Here is a 22,122-nt window from a genome sequence, read left to right on the forward strand (position 1 = left end):
GCCTCTCTGCAGCACCCGCGGGGCGGGGCGGGGGCGGGAGTGGCGCGTGATTGGCAGCCACCGGGGCCATTAGGGAGCGCGTGGGCTCGCGCCGGGCGCCCGGGAAACGCTGTTTAAAACTCCAGCTCCGGCCCAGGCGCGCGTAGATGGCAGCGGCGGCGGCGGAGCGGGCCGGAGAGACCAGGTGCGAGCGGGCGAGGATGGCGGGGCAGAGTCGGGAGGGGAGCCGGGCAGGGGAGGACTCGGGCAGAGAGCTCTGGGGACCGCCACCCATCTAGTGGTCCTGCAGTGCCGGATCAGCCAGGAGGACCGGAAAGTTTGCTTGGGGCCAGGGACTTGGAGACAGCCAGATTGCGCAGGGACAGAGGAATCGGAGGGGAAGGCCAGGCAGACAGTCAGGGAGAGATCGGAAGACACGCAGGGTGAGACGGCGGGAGCGATACCCAGTGCTGACAACGGAGTCAGAGAGCGCGATCAGCCCAAGGAGCCAGAAAGAGCAAAGAACTCGAAATTTCGAGGCGTAAAGAGAGAAGAGAGAGCCGCGGGCAGAAACGCGGCGAGGCAGAGACGGAAGCCTCGGCCCGCGGAGACGCAGGCACCCGCAGAGAACGCTTTGGATCCGTCACGGTTTTGCCTCATTTGGAAGATATTACTTCGCCCCTGAAAAAAAATAAATACAAAAAAGGTTTGGCTATTAAGCGGAGACAAATCCTTCTCAGTTTGGAGGGGGCGGGGAGGAGGTGGCTGGGGTAATGCAGAGCAGATGCTGCCCCAGGCTTCGCGGAGCCCGGGGCCGAGGTTGGGGAGGGGGCGCGGCCGGCAGCCCAGGTCCCCGCCCGGGGAGCGCAGGGGCCGCCCACGCCTCCCCAGCTTCTGCGTCCACGCAGCCTCTCGAACCCTGCGGTGCCCCGGGCATTACCCGGGATCCGACACTGGTCCGGCCCGTGCGGCTCCGGCTCAAACTCCACCGCCGCCGAATGCGCCTTTTCTCTCGGGATTGCGATTCTTCACGAATTCTCCGGTTTGGGGTGTTTCAGCGCTCAGCCAGCTTCTGTCCTCGTAAATGCAGCCTCGGGCTAGGGTCCCCCAGGTAGGTGTTTGGGGCGCAGCGGGCCTAGTTCCCTGGAATTCGTTTTGCCTCCCGCGGCCTCGGCTGGCGTGGGTCGGGTGAGCTGTGGCGCGGAACCGCAGGCTGGGGCCAGCCCCTGGAGCCGCTTCGTGGTGAATCGGGAGGAGCGGTCAAGGGGCTAGGGGCACTGCCAGGGTCTCTGTTCTCTGGGTCTCCTATCCCGGGTTGCTGTGATCCGGTTCTGGAGGGAGACAGGCGGTGACCAGTACTCCGCCGGCGGAACTTTCTCTCCAGTCACAAGTTTCCGGGCTCTGCGCAGGGGCCGCGGCAGCCCTGGTGGTGCGCATAGGGATCTCGAGCGGAACATCTGCAAATTCGCCCCGGATTTGGGGCCCGAAGTTTCTCTGATTCTGTGTGTGTGTGTGTGTGTGTGTGTGTGTGTGTGTGTGTGTGTGTGTGTGTGTGTGTGTGTGTGTGTGTAGTGCTCCTCAGGCTTGCGATTTGTCCGATGAGAGCGTACAGGATTGGTGGGTGCGAGGAGACCGGGGTCCGCGGCCTCTTCTGCCTCTTTCGGTGTTTGGCATCCCCCAAAGCAGGGAACCCATGGAGCCTGGAGTGCAGCCTCAGGGCCAGTCCACCGGGGGCACGGGACGATCTTTTTCGTTTTAGAAGTCAGCAGAGGCACGGAGCCAACTGGTCTGGTGCAGGTTTTCTGAGGCGGCTCCAGTTTAAGGACATCGAGGGAAGAGGGGGCTTTACTGCCTCGATGGGCCTTGCCCCGGGTAAAAGGCTGTTGGAATCACGGAGGCTGTTCGCGATGCTTCCTCAGAAATTGTGCAAGTTTCCAGGTTGTCGCTGCCATGGCGAGGTGACCGGTTTCTTTCTCACTGGAGCTCATGATCCCGTGCGCTGCAGGCGGGTTGGCCGGGCCCAGCATCTTCCTAGGAGGTCCTTATCACCTATTAGTTTTAGATGGGGTGTAGTGAGAGTTGTTTTCAATTTTTCCAAGTTCGAGTTTCATTTCTCTGTATCCCCAGTCCTCCGGAAAAGGAGAAGGCAGTCTGACCAAAGGATTGATGAACTTAGTCCCTATCTCCTCTGTCTGCAAACCAGCTATGCTAATATGTGTGTAGGTGGTCAGAAAAAAATCGAATTTGCTGCCCAGTGAGAGGAAATTATCTGAATAATTGGCTCAAATCTCTCTCCTCTGTGTCTGGGGTAGATACAGTCTTTGGACAAGATGAAGGGAATTACTACTCTGGATGGGGGTAAACAGCTTCCTCTACCCCCTCAGACCTTATGGGCACTGACTCCTGCTGGGAAGCGGGAACCTGGCTGTGGTCGTACATACTCCTCATGGAAAGCGGAACAGAAGGGCAAAGGTGCAGAGGAGTGGAAACCCGCCCTGGGCGAAGGCAACCTCGGAGGCAAGCACCTGGGCCTCCGGATGGGCTCTGCCTGATGGTGGGCTCACAGGTCAGCTTCAAGAGCGATGGGTGAGTGTCTGGAGGACCCCTGCACCCATTCCCACCACCTTCACATGTGGGATCCTGTGTAGCCACGAATTTGGAGCCATTTCTCTACTCCAGTGCAAACATAACTTGCCCTGAGGCCCCAGCCACCACAGACCTCCTCACACACTGCCTAGTGGATCTTGAGTAGGAAACAGAAGTCCAGAGGAGGACCCTAGGCTGTCAGTACTCTGGCCCTGTAGGACTGGAATGGGGAATCAGCCCTCTAAGTCTGCTGCCCAAAGCCTGGGTTCTGGGGAATGCTCGATTGAGTCTGGCGATTAGAGTACCCAAACCAAACCACCTGTAACTTGCCCCTCCCTCCCCAATCTCTGAGCTAGTCCTGCACACACACAGATTTTTGGGGTCACTCAGATTGACAGACACACAGGGATACACACACACACACACACACACACTCACACACATGCTGACCACTACACAGAGTCAGAGACATGGGTTAGAGTCACCTGGGCTATGGGTGGTTCACTCAGACACACCTAGGTGAGAAGTCACATTTCTCCCAGGTGGAGAAACACACTCATAAGGGCACACAGGCAGATCTGCTGTACATACACTCACAAAAACCCTCAGACACCGTTGTATACACACAGGTTAAATTCACTTGGACACTCATGGGTATCACACGCAGACACCCCCAGGGAACCTCTTGGAGGCGTGACAGTCCCACTTCTCCCCTTCACCCGCCGCAGCCCAAGGGCCCCGTGTCCACAACTTCCACTCGGCCTCTGCGCTCCTGATTCCCTCGGTCCATCCAGGCCCTCGCTGCTCACATCGCTGCTCACTCCCCTTGCCAGGTCTCTGGTCCTCGAGGATCCAGCCTCCACCTCCCCCATGTTCCCATTCCTCTCCCCCTCCCTCTCCACCCTACCCCTCCCCAGTCCCGCTCAGCCGCCCCGCGGTGCCCATGTAAATGACAGCAATAAATATCTAATCAAGGCCCCGGGCGACGCTGCCCGCCGCCCGCCAAAGCCCATTACCGAGCAGGCGAGCGGGTTAGGGAGGGGTGCTGAGGGGGTGGTGAGCGGCGAGCCAAGCATGTGGTCTGGTCTGGACCTTCGTCCTATACTGAGTACCCTACATCTCTGACCTTGGGTGAGTCATTGCTCTTCCCTGCGCCTCAGTTTCCCCTTGGATAAGAGAGGCACTGAGCTGAGCTCTCCGTGATGGTGTCCTGCCATTCCGTCATCCAGCCATCTCTCCTTCCGCTTAGTCACCTATCTGTTCTTCGGACAACTTATTTGACTCGGCCCAGTGCTGCTGGAGGGGTGGATGCCCTAGCTCACACAGATCTACGGTCTCAGCTCTGGCCCTGCCTGTTCTTCCAACTTTAGCCGGGTTTCCGGCAGCGGCAAAGGGAAGAGTCCCCTGGATCCACGGTCACCAGGCCAGAGAGCATTTCCCAGATGGGCTCACCCCTTGCTCCCAGTCTACTGCCGTTACCGGCGCTGCTTCAGTGTGTCCCAAGGTCGCTGGAGCCTACTGGGTCTAGCGGCCCCTTTCAGCCCCTACAGCTCTACGCACCAGGGTTTGTTTGCGTCTCCGCGGCCGCGCGGGTCTCTATCTGTACGTCTGTCCGCGCGCGCACTGCGGAAGCCGGGGTCTCGGAGCCAGCACCGCACACCCCTCCAGCAGCCCGAGGCCCAGACCTGGGCCTGGAGCCATGGCTCCACAGGGACTCTGCAGCCCGGTTTCCGGGCCCTGAGGATCCTGGAGCGGCCCAGCTCTTCCCTGTAGACTCCTGGCCGGGGCGAACCCAGCAAGTGAGGCCGCCTCCTCCGCGCAGTTAAGAGGCGGAAACATGCTGGTGGCCAACCCGTCCCCCGCGCCACTCCGGCTCCGTCCAAGTCTCCTCGGTCTTCTCTGGAGCTCTAGCTGCATCTATACTGGAAAGGAAGCGGAGAATCAAGTAATCATCCCAAAGTTCAAGTCCCAGAGCTTGCGGTCAGTCCTCCCTCCGGGTCAGTCTGTCCTCGACAGAGCAGACTCTGGAAGGGATTCGAGACACAACAACAATTGGCCTTTCTCATCTTCTCTTCTTTGCCCTGCAGCATTTCACTGCCTTAAAAAAAAAAAAAATTAACGCCAGGCGCCTGATTTCTTTGCACCCTCCAACATTAAGCACCTCAGAAAACCAGAGAACAAACAGTAGGCGGAGGAACCTCCCTCGGTCTCGGCCCATTAGCCTGCGGGGGGCTAATTACCCCAATTAGCGGCTGATTTATAATTAATGGCTCGGACCGAGGGATAATTGGATGTTAATGGATAACAGTTTGTGTAGGGAACTAAGCACTTGGGCTCTTCCTGAGGGCGGCAGGGGCGGGGTCTGTCCTGAGACCCACCCCAACCCTCAAGCTCTTTCCGCTGGCGCTCCTCCCCCTCCCTCCTCTGGCCCCATCCCTAAACCAGGAGGGTAGGTGAGACTCTCCTTTGAGAAACTGTCGAGGTTTAGGTGCCTATCTGATTTGACCCTTGCAAAGCCACACACCCTGAAGCCCATTGTCTGAGGTCCTTGGTTCCAACTCTAGGACCACTTTGGGGGCCCCAGTTGAATTGGAAGAAGTGTGCTGGAGATTTTGGACCTCAATAGCCTATCCCCTCAGCACATGGATCAAGCAGCATGGGGTTAATGGTAGCAATGTGGGGAGCATGGTGCCTGTATCAAATGCCACTGGTGGATGGGGCGTGGCCAAGACGAGAGCAGTGGCCAGGGCTTGGTGTGGGACAGGGGAAGGGCTCAGTCTGGCAAAGTCAAGGCCGCAGCTATGGCCAGAGGGTGGCTTGGCTTCTGCTGGAGACATAGGGTTTTCCCTGCGGGGTAGGGGCCGGCAGGCAGGCGAGGAGGAGACCCTGAGCCTTGGCTCACTCCATTCTGGGCTCTGCTGCCCTTCTCACATCTCCCAGAGCTGGTCTCCCCTCATCCAGGGCATTTGACCATCTGACCATTCTGCTAGAATTTGAGCCCCTGGAGCTGCAACTCATTACATTACCCCAGAGTCGACTGCCTGACAAACAGTGTCTCTTGTCTTTACATGTGGAATGAATGTCTAATGTCTCCTGTGCTGGGTACTGAGTACTAGCTCTGGAGCCAGACCTTGCCCTGTAGGAGCCTCAGATTGGTGAGGTTAAGGGCTCTTGGTGAACACTGAGTTCACACTTTGAGGTTAGACTCCTTGGATTCCATCCTGGCTAAGCTGCTTAGCTGTGTGGCTTTTGGCAAGTGACTTTATCTCTCTGGGTCTCAGCTTCCTTTTTAGTCAAATGGGATGACATTGTTGTGAGGATTGAATGAGATGCTGCCTGTCAAGTCTCTCTCAGGCTGGTAATAAATAGTTATGATTATATCTTGGGTGAAGGGCAGGCAAATGGGCAACCAGAGTTTGGTGAGGTAATGCTATGATAGGAGTTCAAAGAAGCCACCTGCCTGGGGGTATCAGGGGAGGCTTCCTGGAGAGGGGGGTGCCTAAGCCTAGTGTGAGGGGTCAGGAGTCTTCCAGGTAAAGCTGGTGGAGGGACAGTGTTCCCAGAGGAGGAGGCAGCAACATGGTGACTTTAGAGAGCTGTGTCTCAATGGGCAGGAGGGTGGCGGTGCAGTGGGTTAGGAGGGCACAAGAGTGGGGGAAGTGGAAATGATGAATATATGTGTTTCTATAAAGTGTCCTTGGCTGTTCCCTGTAGTCTTGCTGGCCGGATCGAATCATGGAATTGTTGGTGCCCTAGCTTACTCTCCTAGGAAGAGGGGCATGGCTGGGGGGCGGATCTGGCCCCTGGCAAGGGGAAAAAGAGGCTGGTTCCTGGTATTTCTGCCCCTTTATGTGCCTGATACTGACAGTGGAGATTGGGGGAGCTTGGAGGGTTTGGCTGTGACCTGAGAATGGATTTGGAAAATAAACAGCAGCTGAGGAACAGCTGGGGATATCCCCATCTCAAGTCTGCCCTGAAGCCTGGCACCTGCAGGGTCCTTAGTCAGGGCAGGGCAGGGATCTCCATGTCCCCTTACATCATATGCTCCTGTTGCTCATTCCTGGCAACTCAGGAGTAAGGCTAGAATGTGGGAATAGGGGTGTTATTGGGATGGGGGCTCAGCCTTTCCAGCTCCCAAACAGGTCAGTCCAAGGGTGACTCACCTCCCTGGAGCCTCCATTTTTCATCTGTAAAGTGGAAATAATAATACTGTCTCCCTCGCAGAGCTGGGGTAAGAAATCAATGATGTTATTGCTATTGAGTATCTGGCATGTTCTGGGCACAGAGCTTCTCTTAAAATCCTGGACCCGCTAGCTCAGAGCTGGAAGATTTCTAGGTCATCTTGGTCTGCTCCTCCCCCACCCCTCCCCCCCCCACATCCATGTGCACACACATGCACACACACGAAGGAGTCTCTCCTCCTCAGCCTCCTCAGGTGGTTGGCCAGCCCTGGGTTACACACCTCTCCCAACCAAGATTCCTTTCCCTCCTGGGGTAGCCACTGAGTCAGTGTTGTAGCAGAAGAGGTCAGGGTGATAGGGCCCTAGTCAAGGTCACCCAGCCGCCTGGGGTTGGGGTGGGAGCCTTGGCCTGGAGCTCCCCGGTTTTTATATTCATGTACTTTTACCTGCTAAGTGAAAGTCTTTTTGGTCTCCACACTACTCGGTAGGAGGGACGGCGGCAGGAGCCTCTTCCCCCAGAGGGTCACAGGTCATCTCCAGGGCTGAAGGGACAGTGGCATTTCTGGGCAGGACGTCCAGGGCAGCAGTCTCCTTAAGGTCCCTCCCGCTGCGATTGGCACCCAGGGCTAGTCCTCACCAGAGCCTAGCTCTTGGCCACGTTCCGGAAACAAATACCAGGTAGATCCTTAGCCACCTGAGATTCCTAGCCTGCCTCTACCCCTTATTAACTGTGGGACCTTGGGAGGGTGACTTGACCTCCCTGAATTGTGTTATTCACATAGTGGAAACAATGATTTCTGCCTGGTGGGGCTGTGTTGAGATTTGTGAAAATGAGTAGAAGAGGGCTTGGCTCCTGCTAAGTGTTGGATAGAAGGTAGCTGTCATTGGTAAGGAGGTAAAGGGTCTGACCACGCCGGGACCCGAGGAGGCAAGTCACTCAGAGATTCCTGGATCCTCCCCTCCTGCTTTCTTTCCTTTCCTTTAAAAAAGTTGTTCTGCCTTGTTCTTCGCTGTGTGTGGGCATGAGAAGAAATGTGGGGGCGGATTGAAAGTTCAGAAAAGGAGAGGAAGAGGCAAAGAGAGATGGAGCGGGCCTGCTGGCTGGCTGAGCCGGGTGTGACTGAAGGAAGGGTCCACTTTCCTTCTAATCAAAGACGCCTTACATGTGGTTTCCTAGCAGTGCTGCTGTTAATTTATAAAAAATGCCCCCTAATAAAATTCTGCTTGATTCTTCGATTGGCTGGGCATTAGGCTGCAGCCAGCAGCGACGCAGGGACATAACGGATGCATTTGCAGATTTGGAAAATTAAAGCCATCTATATGGCGCCTGTGGCGGGAGATCCGCCGATCTGCTTGCTTAATGAAATATAAAGATTCTTTTAACCAATGTAAGCACAATTCGACAGCTTGTGAAACACGGCCGCGCCATGATGGATGGCTCTCCTGGCTCGCCAGGAATTGCAGGGCGGCACCTTTTAAATATATAATTGATTCTGTTTGGAGTGTGCAGTGGGCTGAGCCCACGCAGGGCCCGGCCTGGGGCCGAGAGTGCAGTGCCCTGTTTAGAGGCTCCCATTGGCCCTGCAGGACTCCAGCCCTGGGCTGCTCTTAGCCTCCCTCTAAGACCAACAGCACTCACAACTGGGGTACATGGGGTTCCAGCGGCAGGGCCTGGCTGAGGCCACCAGGGGGCAGGTCTGGGCTTCCCCATTGCTGGAAAGTCACTCACTGGGCAGGGTAGCCCTCTAGAACCAGGCTTATAGTCCTGGGTGCTGAGGAGGTGGTGGGACCACGGCCCCGAGGATCATACTGGGCTGTGATGGCCCTACCTCCCGTGCCATCTCTTAGCCTGTGTGTCTCTCATCCATGCAACATTTATTCTTTACTAAGCACTGGCTGTGTACCAGGCTCTGTGCTAGGTGTTGCAGAAACCCAAAATGGGTAAAACAAATTTATTAATTTTCTCTGTGTTGCCCTGTCTGTCTCTCTGCATCCACTCTATCCCTCCACTTTTTTCCCCCTTTCTTTCTTTTTTTTATTTCTCTCTTGTTCACTCTCACATCCTGTACAGGGCCACATGACTTCTGAGGGTACCATTTAGCGTATGTTCCTCTGCTCACACATGCACACAAACATTCACACACATTGGCCCACAGATGTGCCCACCCATAGAGACATGTAGATAACCCCAGACGTCTGCATAAACACAGATGCACACACGGTCGTGTGCCTGATCACAATCAGCTGTGTACACACATGTCCACGCATGATGGCTGAGATGAGCTGCAGACCTGTGAGTGGGTGGTACCACGTGTGTGCAGGTTGGATGGTAAGCAGCATCCACAGCCAAGAGCCCCTCTGTGGCCTCAGAGGAGACTTGGGGCCCTGACGTCCACCTGGAGAAGGAAGAAAGTGTGAGGCTGCTGGCGAGAGGAGCTCAGCTGGGAAGACTTGGGCTCTCACAGCCTCATCGCAAGACATACACACAAACTCACCTGTGCACGCATGTGCGTGTATGAACACACACTCCAGTGGAATGCGCCTTTTCTCTGCTGTCGTCCTGTTGCCTTGGATCAAACCAGAGATGCTAGAAGTCAGGGAATGGAACATGCTGGAGGAGGAGCCTGTGTGACAGGTTAGGAAACACTAGCTGGTGGGAAGAACCTCTCCTCACCTGTGGAAACCTGTTCCACCACTTCCTAACTGCATGGCCTTTAACAAATTAGCCAGTCATTCTCACCTTCCGTTTCCACATCTGTGAGGTGGGGGTAATAACAGTCCCTACCTCCTAGGGCACTGAGAGGATTGATGGGGATGTCTGATGTATCTGAGGCATTTAATAAATAGTTGTTATTATTAATTCATTCATCCGGTCCTCATCTCTGGAGCCCTGCCTCCATGCCAGCCCCTGTGATTTGGGATTGGATGGGGAATCCAGAGATGCGTGGGATACACGTTCTGCCCTCCAGGGGCTCAGTCTAGGGGGGAGATAGAAGTGTCATCACACACTCTGATCCAGGGCTCGAATGAAGAAAATCCATGCCCGGTGCTTTGTGTGGTGCCTGGTTCAGCGTGTTCAGTAAATGGGAGCTGTTCTTATTCTTGTTTTTGCCATCACTTCTGTGACCTGAGTTTATTCATGAGGAGCCTGAGGGGAGAGGTGCCCTCCCAGGGCTGGGTGGGGAGGGCCCCGCTTCTGAGGAGGTTTCAGTTGAGTCTGGCCTTGTCGGGTGAGGGGGATGAAGGGCAGTGCTGTTTCATGTGGAGGCCCAGCAGGGGCAAAGGCAGGGAGGTGACAAGTAGGAGTGGCAGTTAGTTTGGGATTGCTGGGTGCCAGGGAAGCGGAGGGCATCAGGCTGGAGGGATGAGGGGGCAGACACCAGCCAGACTGGGGCAGTTCTGGAGGCCTTCAGAGGCCAGTGTACTGGGGCACTCATGGAGCCAAGAGAGGCACGGCTCCTGGCTTCAGTTAATAAAGACTTGTCGTGCATCAAAAACTGTGAGATCAGCAGTAATTAAGTCAATTAAAATGTCACTTACCACATTAACAGCAGTGAGTTTTAAGGCAACAAAGCCCCTGAGTTTGGTGGGGGAGGGGCATGTCAGCCCAGCAGTGGGGGCGGAGGGGGAGGGAGATGGATAAAATTACTTCTAAACTCTATTCCCTCTTTCCCACGTGGCACTTGTGACACCTTTTGGAGCCTGGCTCCATCCCCATATCCATTGGAACACAAAGCTAACCCTCCCTCCATTCCCACCGTCAAAAAAGGAAAGAAAGAATATAATCATCTGTAATCCCACCTGCTAACTCCCAGAGATAACTTCTGTTAACATTTTGGGGTATAACCTTTCAGACTTTTTTCCATGCATATTTATACATGCATTACAAAAATGGGATCCCATCATGTGTACTGTTACCTATGTCTTCCAGTCAACAATATATCATGAGCACCAGCACATACAGATACACTAGCATGGCTTTAAACTGTGGCAGCATCTTCCATCGTGGGCATGACTCTCCCCTCATGTACTGAACTAATCCTCTCTCGATGAGCAGTGAGGTTTCCAGTTGTTTGCCGTCATAAGCACAGCTGTGATAAATATTCCTGTGTATACATATCTCTGCATACTTGAAGGATACACTTCTGCAAATGGAATTGTGGAGTCAAGTGATGCTTTCACTAAAGGTTTTGGATGCAGGGACAAAAGGACTCTTTTGTCAGTGAGGTAGGAGAAAGACCATTTCCTACTCCCCCAGATAACACTGGGTAATAGCTTTTCTTCATATTTGCTAATCTGATTGGTGAAATTTTTATTTTATTGTTTCTATTTTTCTTTCTTTGATTACAAGGAAAGGCTGAACTTTTTGCCCCATGTCATCTGGCTATTTGTGTTTCTTCCTTAATAAGCTGTCTCTTCTTTTACTTAGCCCATCTTTTATTAAGGTCATCCATCATCTTTTTGTTTCTATGTAAGAGCTCTTTGTATATTATGGATATTCTCTTTTATTTTTATTTGTGCTATTTATTGTTATCAGTTTTGCTATGTCATGTACAGTAAATGTTTCCCTAGGTTTGTTGTTTGCTTTTTGGCTTTGTTTATGGTACATTCTGTTATACAAATGCTTAAACACTTTTTGTTGCCATGTCTATCATTCTTTTCTCTTAGAGCTCTGCCTTTGGGGTTGTGTTTATGGTGCAAGAGTAAGATTCTGTAAGTAAATGTTGTTGGTAGGTGTCATGTGTGAGTGTCGACTCAGAAATCTGTCAATCCAACCTTCAGCTCCCAACTTGTATATCCAACTGCCAACTCAACATTCTTATTAGGAAGTCAGATCCATATTTCACACTTACCATGTCCCAGAAAAGCCTCGATTTCCATTCTCTCCCACTTCCCAGACCCATTTCTCCCCTAGTGCTCCCGATTCAGAAAGAGACCCATTTTTACACTGTGGCTCAGGCCCAAAACTCAGGTCATCCTTTTTGCCCTCTTTTCCTGACGTCTTATAACTAACCTATCAACAGTCATGTTAAGTCTATCTGACCACTTCCCCCCACGTCCACCCTTACCACCCTAGCGGAAGGCCCGCCAGTCACTGGCCTGGACTTCTGCAGTGGCCTGGTCTCTGCACTTCTCTTCTTGACTCTCTGCAGTCTGTTCTCCATACAGCAGCCAAAGTGAGCTTCTAACAACAAATCATCGTGTTACTCACCTATTTGAGACCCTCCAGGAGCTTCCCGTCACACTCAGGAGAGAATCCAAACTCCTTACAATGGACGGTGACTCCCTCTGGGGTCTGGCCCCCTCCTCTCCCTCTCTGTCTCCAGCTACCCTCGTTTCCTTGCTGTTTCACACACGCACCAAACTTGCTCATGCCTCAGGGTCTTTGTCCTTGCTGTCCCTTCTGCCTGGAAACCCTCCCCCCAGATTCACGTGGCTTATTTTGAACATCAGAGCACCCTTTCCTGACCACGTGTTCTAAACAGGCCTCCCCTTTCCTCTTGTTAGGCTCCTCCTCTGCCTTATTTATCTTCCAAGTACTTACTTATTCCTGTCTGATATTATTACGTCAGTTTATTTGTTGTTTTATAGCTCTCCCCGCCGGAGGGTAAATTCCATGAAGGCAAGGACTTCGGTGCTTAGTAGGTGGGTGCATGATGAACAACAGTTGAGTGAGTATGTGAGGGTGTGACTGTGTGTGAGGGTCGTGTTTGTGTGCAGACACATCTGCTGCAGGGGTAGGTGTCTGTGAAGACGTCTGTGTGTGCAGCTGTGGGAATGATGGCGTTGAGTTTGTGAATGTTGATGAGTTTGTGTGTGAATGACTGTTGAGAATGTCTACCTGTGTGTGTTTGTGCATAGAACGTGTGTGTGTGTGTGTGTGCATGTGGGCTGTGAATGTTTGGTTATATGTCCACTTCAATGACAGTGGGGAGCTGAGACACCTGGACATATCCATCCTCTTATCAAATGGACAACTTTCCAAAAATGATATTTCAGGCCAGTATGTGGTGGGTGCTCAGCCAAGGGCTGTGAGGATCTGGAGGAGACCTGGGCTGGTGGGACCCTGGCGGCTTTGTGCTGATCTGAGCCATCTCAGCAGAAAAGGATGTATTCTCTGATGCGTTAGCCACCAAAGAATGAAGCTGAAGCCATGTGGGGCAGAGCAGACCCTGGACAGGCAGTGTGACCTCAGTATGTGACTGCTCTTTCTCTAAGCCTCAGTGGACTCATCTGTAAAGTGGGTTTATTGCTCTTGGTCTGCTGGCTTCTTGGGAATATGGTGAGAACAGAGGGAGGCAATGGTCTTGTGTGTATAGCAGCAGTAACAATGTTCTCATGTCTGTGTAGCACATGAGGGTTTTAATCCACTATCTCATCAGAGCAAATGCCTCAGTGGTCCCAGTCCAGCTCTAGACTTGGCCCCTTGTGGACCTCAGTGTCTGTTTGTTAAATAACAAGTGTGTAAATGAATATATGATGTACAAATAAGTAAGTGCCTGGGTGATTAAATGAAGAGATGACTGCATAAAGCAGCAAACGGATTGATAAATCACAATGACTAACATTTTGGAGCACATGCTATGTGCCAGACCCTATTGTTAAGGCTTCTCTTAATCCTTGCAATGATCCCATGAGATAAGTACTATTATAAACCTCATTTTGCAGATGGAGAAACCGAAGGTCAGAGACGTTAAGTGACTTAGCCAAAGCTACAGATCTCCTGGGTGGCGGTGTGGAGATCCCAGCCCTGGTAGTCTGACTCCAGAGCCCAGAGCATTAACCCCTACACAAGTCCTGCCACTTGGATGAATAAGCAGAGGCAGGAGCCCTCACGCTCTTAGCTGTGGGCAAGGCAGGATGCTTTCTGACCTGGAGGCACAAGCTCTCGGGGTGAGGGGGCATGCAAGGTCTGGGCGAGGGCCAGTGTCTCCCCCGCGGTAGAGTGTGACAGCATGGCCTCACGTCCCCTCTCCCGCTGCCCTGTCCTCAGGCACATGCCGCCATGCAGCACTACGGGGTGAACGGCTACTCGCTGCACGCCATGAACTCACTCAGCGCCATGTACAACCTGCACCAGCAGGCGGCCCAGCAGGCCCAGCACGCGCCTGACTACCGGCCATCGGTGCACGCGCTGACGCTGGCCGAGCGCCTGGCTGGTAAGGGCCGCTTGTGGGGATGGGACCTTGGGGACAGGATTACCGGGGCCAGGGGTGGAGGAGAGGTCTGTGGGAAGAGGCTCTGGAAGGTGAAGATAGGAGGGATCCCTGGGAACATTTACTCTGGGAGACTCAGGAAGACCCAGGTCACTCAGCATCACAGAGCTGTCGATTTAAAATCTGCATATGAGTGAGCACTCCTTGTGCTGGGCCCTGGAGCTGCCCTATGCCTTCCAATTCCCTTAACAACCCTGTGAGGGAGGGATTCATTAGCCTATGTCACAGATGGAGAGACTGAGGTAGGTGGTAAGGGACTAGCCCAGAGCATTGCAGCTAGGAAGTGGCTGGCATGCCCGGGGAGTCAGATCAGTGTAACGGCTCCCATGTTTTGAACACCGACTGTGTGCCAGGCACTGTGTGAGGCTCTCTCTCTGTACATTAAACCATTCAACCTCAGTAAAGGGAGGTTATTATCTCTATTTTATGGGCAAGGAAAGTGAGGCTCAGAGGCTAAATCTAGGCAGGGGTAGGAGATTAGAATGTGACATTATGGCTGCAAATATGAGCTTTGAAATCACAGACTAGTAATTACTGTATGGTCTACCCAATCACTTCTCTGAGCCTCAGTTTCCCCCTTTATAAACAGGGAACATCCCCCCCCCCTTTATAAGCAGGGCTCATCCCACAGGATGGTTGGAAAGTTACTTGTGATAAACGTATGCAAATTATTTAGCAGGGGCTGGTAAGTGCTCAGAGGTAATTATTACCCCAGTCCTAAGGCAAGTGCCCATGAGGGAGCTGTGACTTTGTTCCCCCCACTCCTGGTTCGTCTGATTGTTGCCTGGCCCTGACAGCCTCTCAGTGGGCATGGGAAGGATCTGATGGCAGAGGTAGGGAACGTGATTTCTTGGGAGGGGATGCCACCCATCCTATCCTGTCCCAAGCAAACCTCAAGCAGCTGGTGAACTGCTCTGGCCCTGTACCAGGTGGTCCTTAGAGGGCTTTAGGGCACTCTCAGGGAGACCAGTTGCCCACAGGCCCATGAGAGGGCACGGCAGGTAGAATGTGGCCAGGGTCAAATAGTGGGGTGGATCAGAGCAGCATGCTCAGCTGGGGTAGTCAGGGAGGGCTTTCTGGAGCAGGAGCCAAGCCTTAAAAGGGCCAGGAGGGGGGACTAGTGTGAGTGAAAGAAGTGGGATGGGATATGAGGAACCTGCTTGGGTAGAGGTTCTGGCCTAGAAGGGAGGGTAGGGCAACCCTTCCTACTCCTTTAGACTTGGCTGGCCTCTGGGAAGGGCTCAGTGGATGAACGTGAGCCCTCGGTGGGTAGGGGGTATAGCTCAATGGTAGAGTGTGTGCTTAGCATGTGAGTGTTATCCTGCCCAGGCTGTGGCTGCTTCTCTGGTTTGGAGTGAATTCCCTGTGCCCAACCAGGTGGTGACATTAGCTCCTGCCCATGTTCCAGGGCCCAGAGAGGAGGAGTCAGGGACAGAGGTTCTCCTCTGCTGGTGGGGACAGAGGAAGTGGAGTATTCAGCACTCCCACCAATTCTCTGATCTCAAGGCGGGACATGAGCTTCAGGTTGGCCTTTGTACAGAGGCCTCGCCTTCCAGTAGGAGATTATTGCTGATGGTACAGACAGTCTGGCTTCCCAAGCTGTGACTACCCCCAACTCCCCGTCCCACCGTCCCTGGAGCCTGCAGTAGGATCTTCAGCTTTTGCTTCCCCACACAGGGTTCTGCTAAGAGTGGTCCCTACCTGGGATTAGTGCTGGTTTGTGAGGGGTTCAGGGCTCCCTCTTTATACTGAAGAAGGAGCAGCCCAAAGTCAGAGGCTTCCTGGATCCCCAGTTGCCTCCTTCCTCATTTAGAGTGTTGCGATGATTCCCCAGTCCCTGGAGTGCAGGGGAAGGTCTCCACAGCCCTGTGCAGAGGCTGACACAGCTCAGGTTCCCTCAGCATAGATAGTCCAGGATCCACCTGTGGGTGATGGGAGGCAGGGAGAGAGAGGTTTACTGTCCATCTTCCAGGCACTAGTCAAGCAGAAGAGCTGGAGGCTAGACAGCAACCGTAGGCAGACATCTATGCTGGGTGGTTCATATTCCCAGCATGTGGGCAGGACTGTGAAATCTATGGTCCGCCAGCCTTGTCTCCCCTCCAAGCCTGTGGTGATTAGTACTTACTCTTTTTGTCCATCTCTCCTTGAGGAAGCAGCCAGAAGGGTTAAGACTGCATGCAGCAAGCCTTTCTTGTGTCCTGAGGGCCCTGCCAGAACCAGGCTTTCTGATGAGGGGATGTAAGAGCAGGAGCCTCAGGTCTTGCCATGAGAGACTCAAAGGCCAACTGGGATGATGAGATTTCTACCCAGAGGACAGAGAATCAAGTACCAGTGAATTCTGTGTACTCAGCCAGACCTACCCCAACTAGACCTTGCAGATAAGTCCCAGGTTCACAGCCTGGCTTCTCATGGTCAGGGGCCAGTATTCTGTTGGTATCCAGAATCTAAGAGTCATAGGAAATTAGAACCTTTGTGACATGGACATCCAAATTATTAGCATCATGTACTCCCAGAATATTATACCTATAGTATCCTGGGACTTTAAGGATTTTAGGGAAATGTTCACTCATCTATCTACCCAACCCAAACCAAATAAGGAAGATCTCCCTCAATCACATTCCTGATAGCCATTCACAGAGATGAGTTTGGCCTCTGTGGTCCTGATAGTGAACCATGGGGTGGAGCAATCTTGAAGATCCAAACACATGAAGAGGAGATGGGTGATTTCCAAGGGGAAAGGACCAGGGCCCAGCTCTGGCAGGACCACAGTGAGTCAGAGCAGGGTAAGATTCAAAACCTATTTCCCATAATTAAATGGGCCCCCTCTCCTTGCCCTCCAACGGCTGTACATTTCAAGACATCATCTTGGAGGCCCGCTATGGCTCCCAGCACCGCAAACAGCGTCGCAGCCGCACGGCGTTCACAGCTCAGCAGCTTGAGGCCCTGGAAAAGACCTTCCAGAAGACTCACTACCCAGATGTGGTGATGCGTGAGAGGCTGGCCATGTGCACCAACCTGCCTGAGGCCCGGGTGCAGGTAGGGCCAGTTCGTCTAACTAGACCTTGCAGACAAGCACTTGCCCATTAATCTAGCTTCTCACTGTCTGGGAGCCAGCATTTCAGACCTCGGTGCCGAAATGCATCTGGCATCTCCAAGAATGCCTTCTGTGATGGGAGGGAGTTTTGGAAGGGATTGAGGGTGTGGGTTTCCTACAGGGCAAGGAGCAATGTTATCCACCCCCGTCCCAACACACGTACATAGCACCCTACTCCACAACTCCACTTCTTCCCCTGCCACTCCTGTTGCTTCTCTCCCTGCCCCCAGGTGTGGTTCAAGAACCGCAGAGCCAAGTTCCGGAAGAAGCTGCGCAGCCTGCAGAAAGAGCAGCTCCAGAAGCAAAAGGAGGCTGAGGGCTCCCACGGGGAAGGCAAGACCGAGGCCCCAACCACAGACACCCAGCTGGAGACTGACCAGCCCCCCAGCCTGCCCAGTGGCGATCCCCCTGCTGAGCTCCACCTGAGCCTCTCTGAGCAATCGGCCAGTGAGTCAGCCCCTGAAGACCAGCCTGACCGGGAGGAAGACCCTCGGTCAGGGACTGAGGATCCCAAAACTGAGAAGAGCCCTGGGGCTGAGAGCAAGGGGCTGGGCTGCAAGAGGGGCAGCCCCAAGGCAGGTGAGGCTCGGCAGGGGCTGTGGGTGGGCTGGGTCCCAGCCCAGGTGAACAACCAGGTCTAGCCGCACAGGGGCTTGGGTAGGCGAGGTGGGTCAGACCAGGGGTAGGGTCAGCCTTTGGCACATGACACCCAGCCTGACCCATAGAAAGGATTTGGCCACAGCAGGCCTGTGCCAGGTGGTCAAGGGAGTTCTGGGGGAGGGGCTGTGTCCCAGGGAGGGGTACTTGGGAAGCTCAGGGCAAAAGCTGTTTATCAACCATTACAGAAATATTCCAGTATTTTAACCATCAGTACAGATGTACCAGTGCATACTGGGTGAGTACCACATGGGTACTCTAGAGTCCCACATGCAGCAGAGAGCTGTGATTTTGAAGGAACAGAAATCTAGCAAGAGGCATAGCTCAGACATAAACCCTGGGCCCAGGCAGGGAGGGGGTGGAGTTGTGAGCTAAGAGCTGGAGGGGGGTGGGAGCCACAGACAGGATTGGGGGAAGGGGAGCTGACCACCCTTGAAAAGAAAAGGAGTCTCCCAAAGAAGTCAGACATGAGGGCCTTGGTAGAGTCCCTGGTGCTCCCCTAGAAAGCTTGAGTCCCTCCCTCCCAGGATTCAGGGGGATGCTTCAGGGAATGCCCTGGCTGAGCTGGGTGGATATGGTTTCAACCAAAGCCTGTCTTGTCTGCAGCACCAAGGGGGTGGCAAGGCCAAGGGAGCCCCTCCCAGCAGACCACTGCCCTTGTCCTGAGTCTTCGGTTCTTGGTCCTCTGCTTGCAGATTCCCCGGGCAGCCTGGCCTTGGCTCCTGCAGCGCCTGGGGGTGGCCTCCTGGGCCCCTCCCACTCCTACTCCTCATCCCCGCTGAGCCTCTTCCGTCTGCAGGAGCAATTCCGCCAGCACATGGCCGCCACCAACAACCTGGTGCACTACTCATCCTTCGAAGTGGGGGGCCCGGCCCCCGCTGCTGCCGCCGCGGCTGCTGCCGCTGTGCCCTACCTGGGTGTCAACATGGCCCCCCTGGGCTCGCTGCACTGCCAGTCCTACTACCAGTCCCTGTCAGCAGCTGCCGCTGCCCACCAGGGCGTATGGGGGTCCCCACTGCTGCCCGCGCCCCCTGGAGGCCTGGCACCGGCCTCGGCTGCCCTGAACAGTAAAACCACAAGCATCGAGAACCTGCGGCTTCGGGCCAAGCAGCACGCGGCCTCCCTGGGACTTGATACGCTGCCCAACTGACTGCTGGCCTCCCCCTCAGCCAGGGCTCTTGGGTGCCCCCAGCCCAGCCCCAGGATTATCCCAATACAGCTCTCAAGGAGTTCACTTGGAGTCCTGCTTCCTGTCCCCGTCCCCCAGAGCTCCAGCCCTAGGTGAAGCCCACTGCATGGCCCTGCTTGGACCCCACGGAGGCTGAATGGGGAGGAGGTGAGAGGCTGCTGCCCCCAGCTTTCCACGGGGGAGTGAGAGGCTGGTAGTAGGACTGGCTAGATCGCTGGCTAGATCCCCACTTCACTGTCGCCTCCTCCCTTCCCTCCGTCCCTCCCTCCCCTTCTGCCCTGAGTAAGTTGGTGTGTGGAATGTGAGATATAAATATAAATATATAAAGCTATATTTTCAGGCATCTGCCTGCCCCAGGCCCCCTGCCCCCCTCCAATCTTTTCTCCACTGCCGCGCCCCCCCCCACCCCCCCGCCTCCCCTCCGCGTCTCACTCTGGCCTTCCCATCTCTCCCTCTCCCTCTCCCCTTTCCTTCTTCCCTGAGCTCCCTCTCCCTGCCTCTGTCCAGTTTCTGCCCCACATCTCTCTCTGGATCACCCCTCCACATCTCTTCTCCCTGCCCCTGCTCTTTTTCTTTTTTGCTGGCTGAGTTGGTGTTGTCAATTCCCAAGCTATGTTTGCTTTAGCTTTAGTTTTAGTACTTTTCTTCTTCCTGTTCCTCCCCTTTTGCTTCTTCCTTGCCTGCCTATCTCCTCCCCGCCAGCACCCTCCTGAGGCCCTGTTCCTGTCCATCCCCAATAGAGGTGATAAGACCCTCACTAAAGATCCCTTAGCTACTGGAGCTGCAGGCAGGAGGGGGCCCTAGCTCCCACACCTCGCCCCACACCCCACCCCCGGGCCTGGAGTCTGGAAGGGCATGTTCTCTTCTTTCTCTTTTCTAGCTTTGAGGCCCCTGTTCCCCAGATTGAGGAGGGAGCAGAGGCAGGAGTCAGACAGGGGCGGGCAATAGAATGGCAGCATCCAGTCCTGACCACAGGGCTGAGGCCTGCTGCCAGGGTCCATCCAGGCCTGACCACAGGGCTCTAGACCTCTCTTTGGTGAGACTTCCCTGGTTGGAGGGAGGCAGCAGAGAAGGGGTACCCTCAGAGATGTGTCTTCAGAGGAATGCGGTCCTGCGCCCCAGGCCTGTCCAGGGCAGGGGTGCAGCTGACATAGGAGGGAAGGTCGGACTCAAGCTCCTGATCACAGTAAAGGCAAATCATGTGGCAGTGCGGAGTCTCAGGCTTCTGTTGGCGTCCTGTCCCAGAGCCACTGTCGAAGTTAGGGCTTCTGTCCAGCTAGTCAGTGGTGTGGAAAGGTGTGTTCCCATTTATGGTCAGGAACCCAGCTCAGCAAACTCCCTTTCAAAGCGGTGTGACCTTGCATTCAGCCCATAGCTTCTCTGGGCCTGTGTCCCCACCTGGATTAGATGGCCTGTAATGTCCTGTCCAGCTCTAACATTCCTCACGGCTGTGCTCACAACCCTGCGGGGCAGAAGTTTTCAGTTAAACTAACAACAACCACAAAAAGGCTCTCGAAGCACAGGGTATGAATCAGAAGACTGTTGCCTGGCTGTGGAGCAATGGGTGTTGCACTCACAAGCCTCTCTATGGGTAAAGCCACAGTCTCTGGGTCTCAGTTTCCTTAGTAAATATGATGGGTCCTTTTGAGTTGAGACAATCTGGATTTGATCCTGCTTTTCTTGAGTTTCAGTCCAGCCTCTGTGGTCACCCCATCTCCAAGCCTTCACATGATCTCAGGAGCTCAGGGCAAGGGGAGGGAAATGGCTTGCACAGATCTGGGTCATGACCCTCAACCCTTTGTGGCTCACCACTGAAGCTGCCACCTCCTGCTTAGAGAAGCGGCGTCTAAAAACTGGAATAAAGATTCCTAAGGCTTGTCTCCTCTCTCAGTGGAGAGGATGGTCTATCGATGCCTCAATAGGACTGATTTTCAGAGTAGTCCATGTCCATGATCCTTGGGGAGCCCAATTGTCCTGGGGCAGTTGGAGAAGGCTTTGGATGGGAAAAAAGTGAAGAGGACGGTAGCTTGGGCCAGGAAAGCTGTTTGAACAAAGCAATGGGGTGAGACTAAATGGATAAAAGGGTGGCTAGCTTCATAAGAGGTGGGGCTGAGGGTCTTGAATCCAGGCTAAAGACCTCATCTCAGTGTAGCAAGGACCAAGACAGCAGGTGAGGACTTCTGGAAGGGGGATCAGTTGAGCCAGGATTGGGTATATGGGATTTGGAAGGTGAATCCAGTAGCCACAGGAGATGAGAGGAGAGACTTGGGCAGGGGTACAGGAGGGTGGCAGAGCCTCTAGGGATTTCTGGTTTATCCTCTGGGATCAGCTCCAGGAAGTTTTGTTTCTGAAACGAAAACGATCTCATCTAGCCCAGGTCTGAGGATGGAAGCTTTTTGCCTGTCCCTGGAGGCAGATGACTGTCACTGGGTCTTGGCATCCAAAAGCTCTAGACATCACCACCTCCTCCAGGAAGCCTCCCCTGACTTTCCAAGGAATAGGTCCACCCTGGAGTCACATTCTGTCATGGCAGAGCCAGGCCCACCTCAGGCTTAGACCGGCTTTGACAATATTTCCTTATTCAATTGACCGAATTCCATCAGCCTAGAGAAGGCAAGGAGAGTGTATGTGGTCCCCTTCCCTGGACTGGTCTCAACCTAGTTGAGGAGACCAGCCTCAGTGACTGAACGCAGTTAGAAAATAAGAGGGGATCATACTTGTAAGCTGTACCCTGCATCTCCTATGAGTGTGGGGTATGCCCAACGCACCTGAGACCGAGGCGGAAGCCTCTCCCAGGTTGGCCTGGTCACCTCGCGGCTGAGAGCCCGAGGCTCTGCCTGTCATTTCCAGGAAGGCCTCATCCCTCTCCTCTCCCTCCTGTTTGCGATCTCCATTTCCCTGCTTCCTCACCTCCCCAGAGCGTAGTCCAGGGGCCTGGGCCCCCATCCCTACTCCGCGGCAGCGGGCTGTACAGACTGCTTTCCAAACCAGCTGTTTTGTGACCTTTTGTGCTTAGAGGTCATGCCAGCCTGTGGCAAAACCACTGTGTACTGTATTTATTTATTCTGTTAGTTGGAAAACAAGACTCAAATGCCCCCTCTCCTGCCCCGCCCCCTGCGTAGTGCAGCATGACACTTTGTCCTGTGTATCCCTCTGTCTGTCTGTCTGACTTCCTGTGACATTGTGACCTGTTTTTTGTCCTACTTGGCTAATAAAGAG

At 54.1% G+C, this 22,122-nt stretch overlaps 1 protein-coding gene across 1 annotated transcript; it reads left to right on the forward strand.

Annotated features, from left to right (window-relative positions):
- Positions 1 to 162: 162 nt before the first annotated feature.
- Positions 163 to 22,122, forward strand: DMBX1 (diencephalon/mesencephalon homeobox 1). Its single transcript, XM_032494180.1, has 5 exons — positions 163 to 184; positions 13,741 to 13,906; positions 16,821 to 16,999; positions 17,288 to 17,636; positions 18,410 to 22,122. The coding sequence occupies exons 2-5, from the start codon at positions 13,753 to 13,755 to the stop codon at positions 18,862 to 18,864; spliced, it is 1,137 nt and encodes a 378-aa protein (XP_032350071.1). The 5' UTR covers positions 163 to 184; positions 13,741 to 13,752; the 3' UTR covers positions 18,865 to 22,122.

The sequence above is a fragment of the Camelus ferus genome, chromosome 13 (assembly GCF_009834535.1).
Source record: "Camelus ferus isolate YT-003-E chromosome 13, BCGSAC_Cfer_1.0, whole genome shotgun sequence".
NCBI classification, from domain to species: Eukaryota; Metazoa; Chordata; class Mammalia; order Artiodactyla; family Camelidae; genus Camelus; species Camelus ferus.

Excerpts from the sequence above, each read along its gene's own strand:
- DMBX1 (XM_032494180.1), top strand. The coding sequence starts at position 13,753 with ATGCAGCACTACGGGGTGAACGGCTACTCGCTGCACGCCATGAACTCA. Across the intron at positions 13,907-16,820 it reads GCTGGCCGAGCGCCTGGCTG|ACATCATCTTGGAGGCCCGC; the intron begins GTAAGGGCCGCT and ends GTACATTTCAAG. Across the intron at positions 17,637-18,409 it reads GAGGGGCAGCCCCAAGGCAG|ATTCCCCGGGCAGCCTGGCC; the intron begins GTGAGGCTCGGC and ends CTCTGCTTGCAG.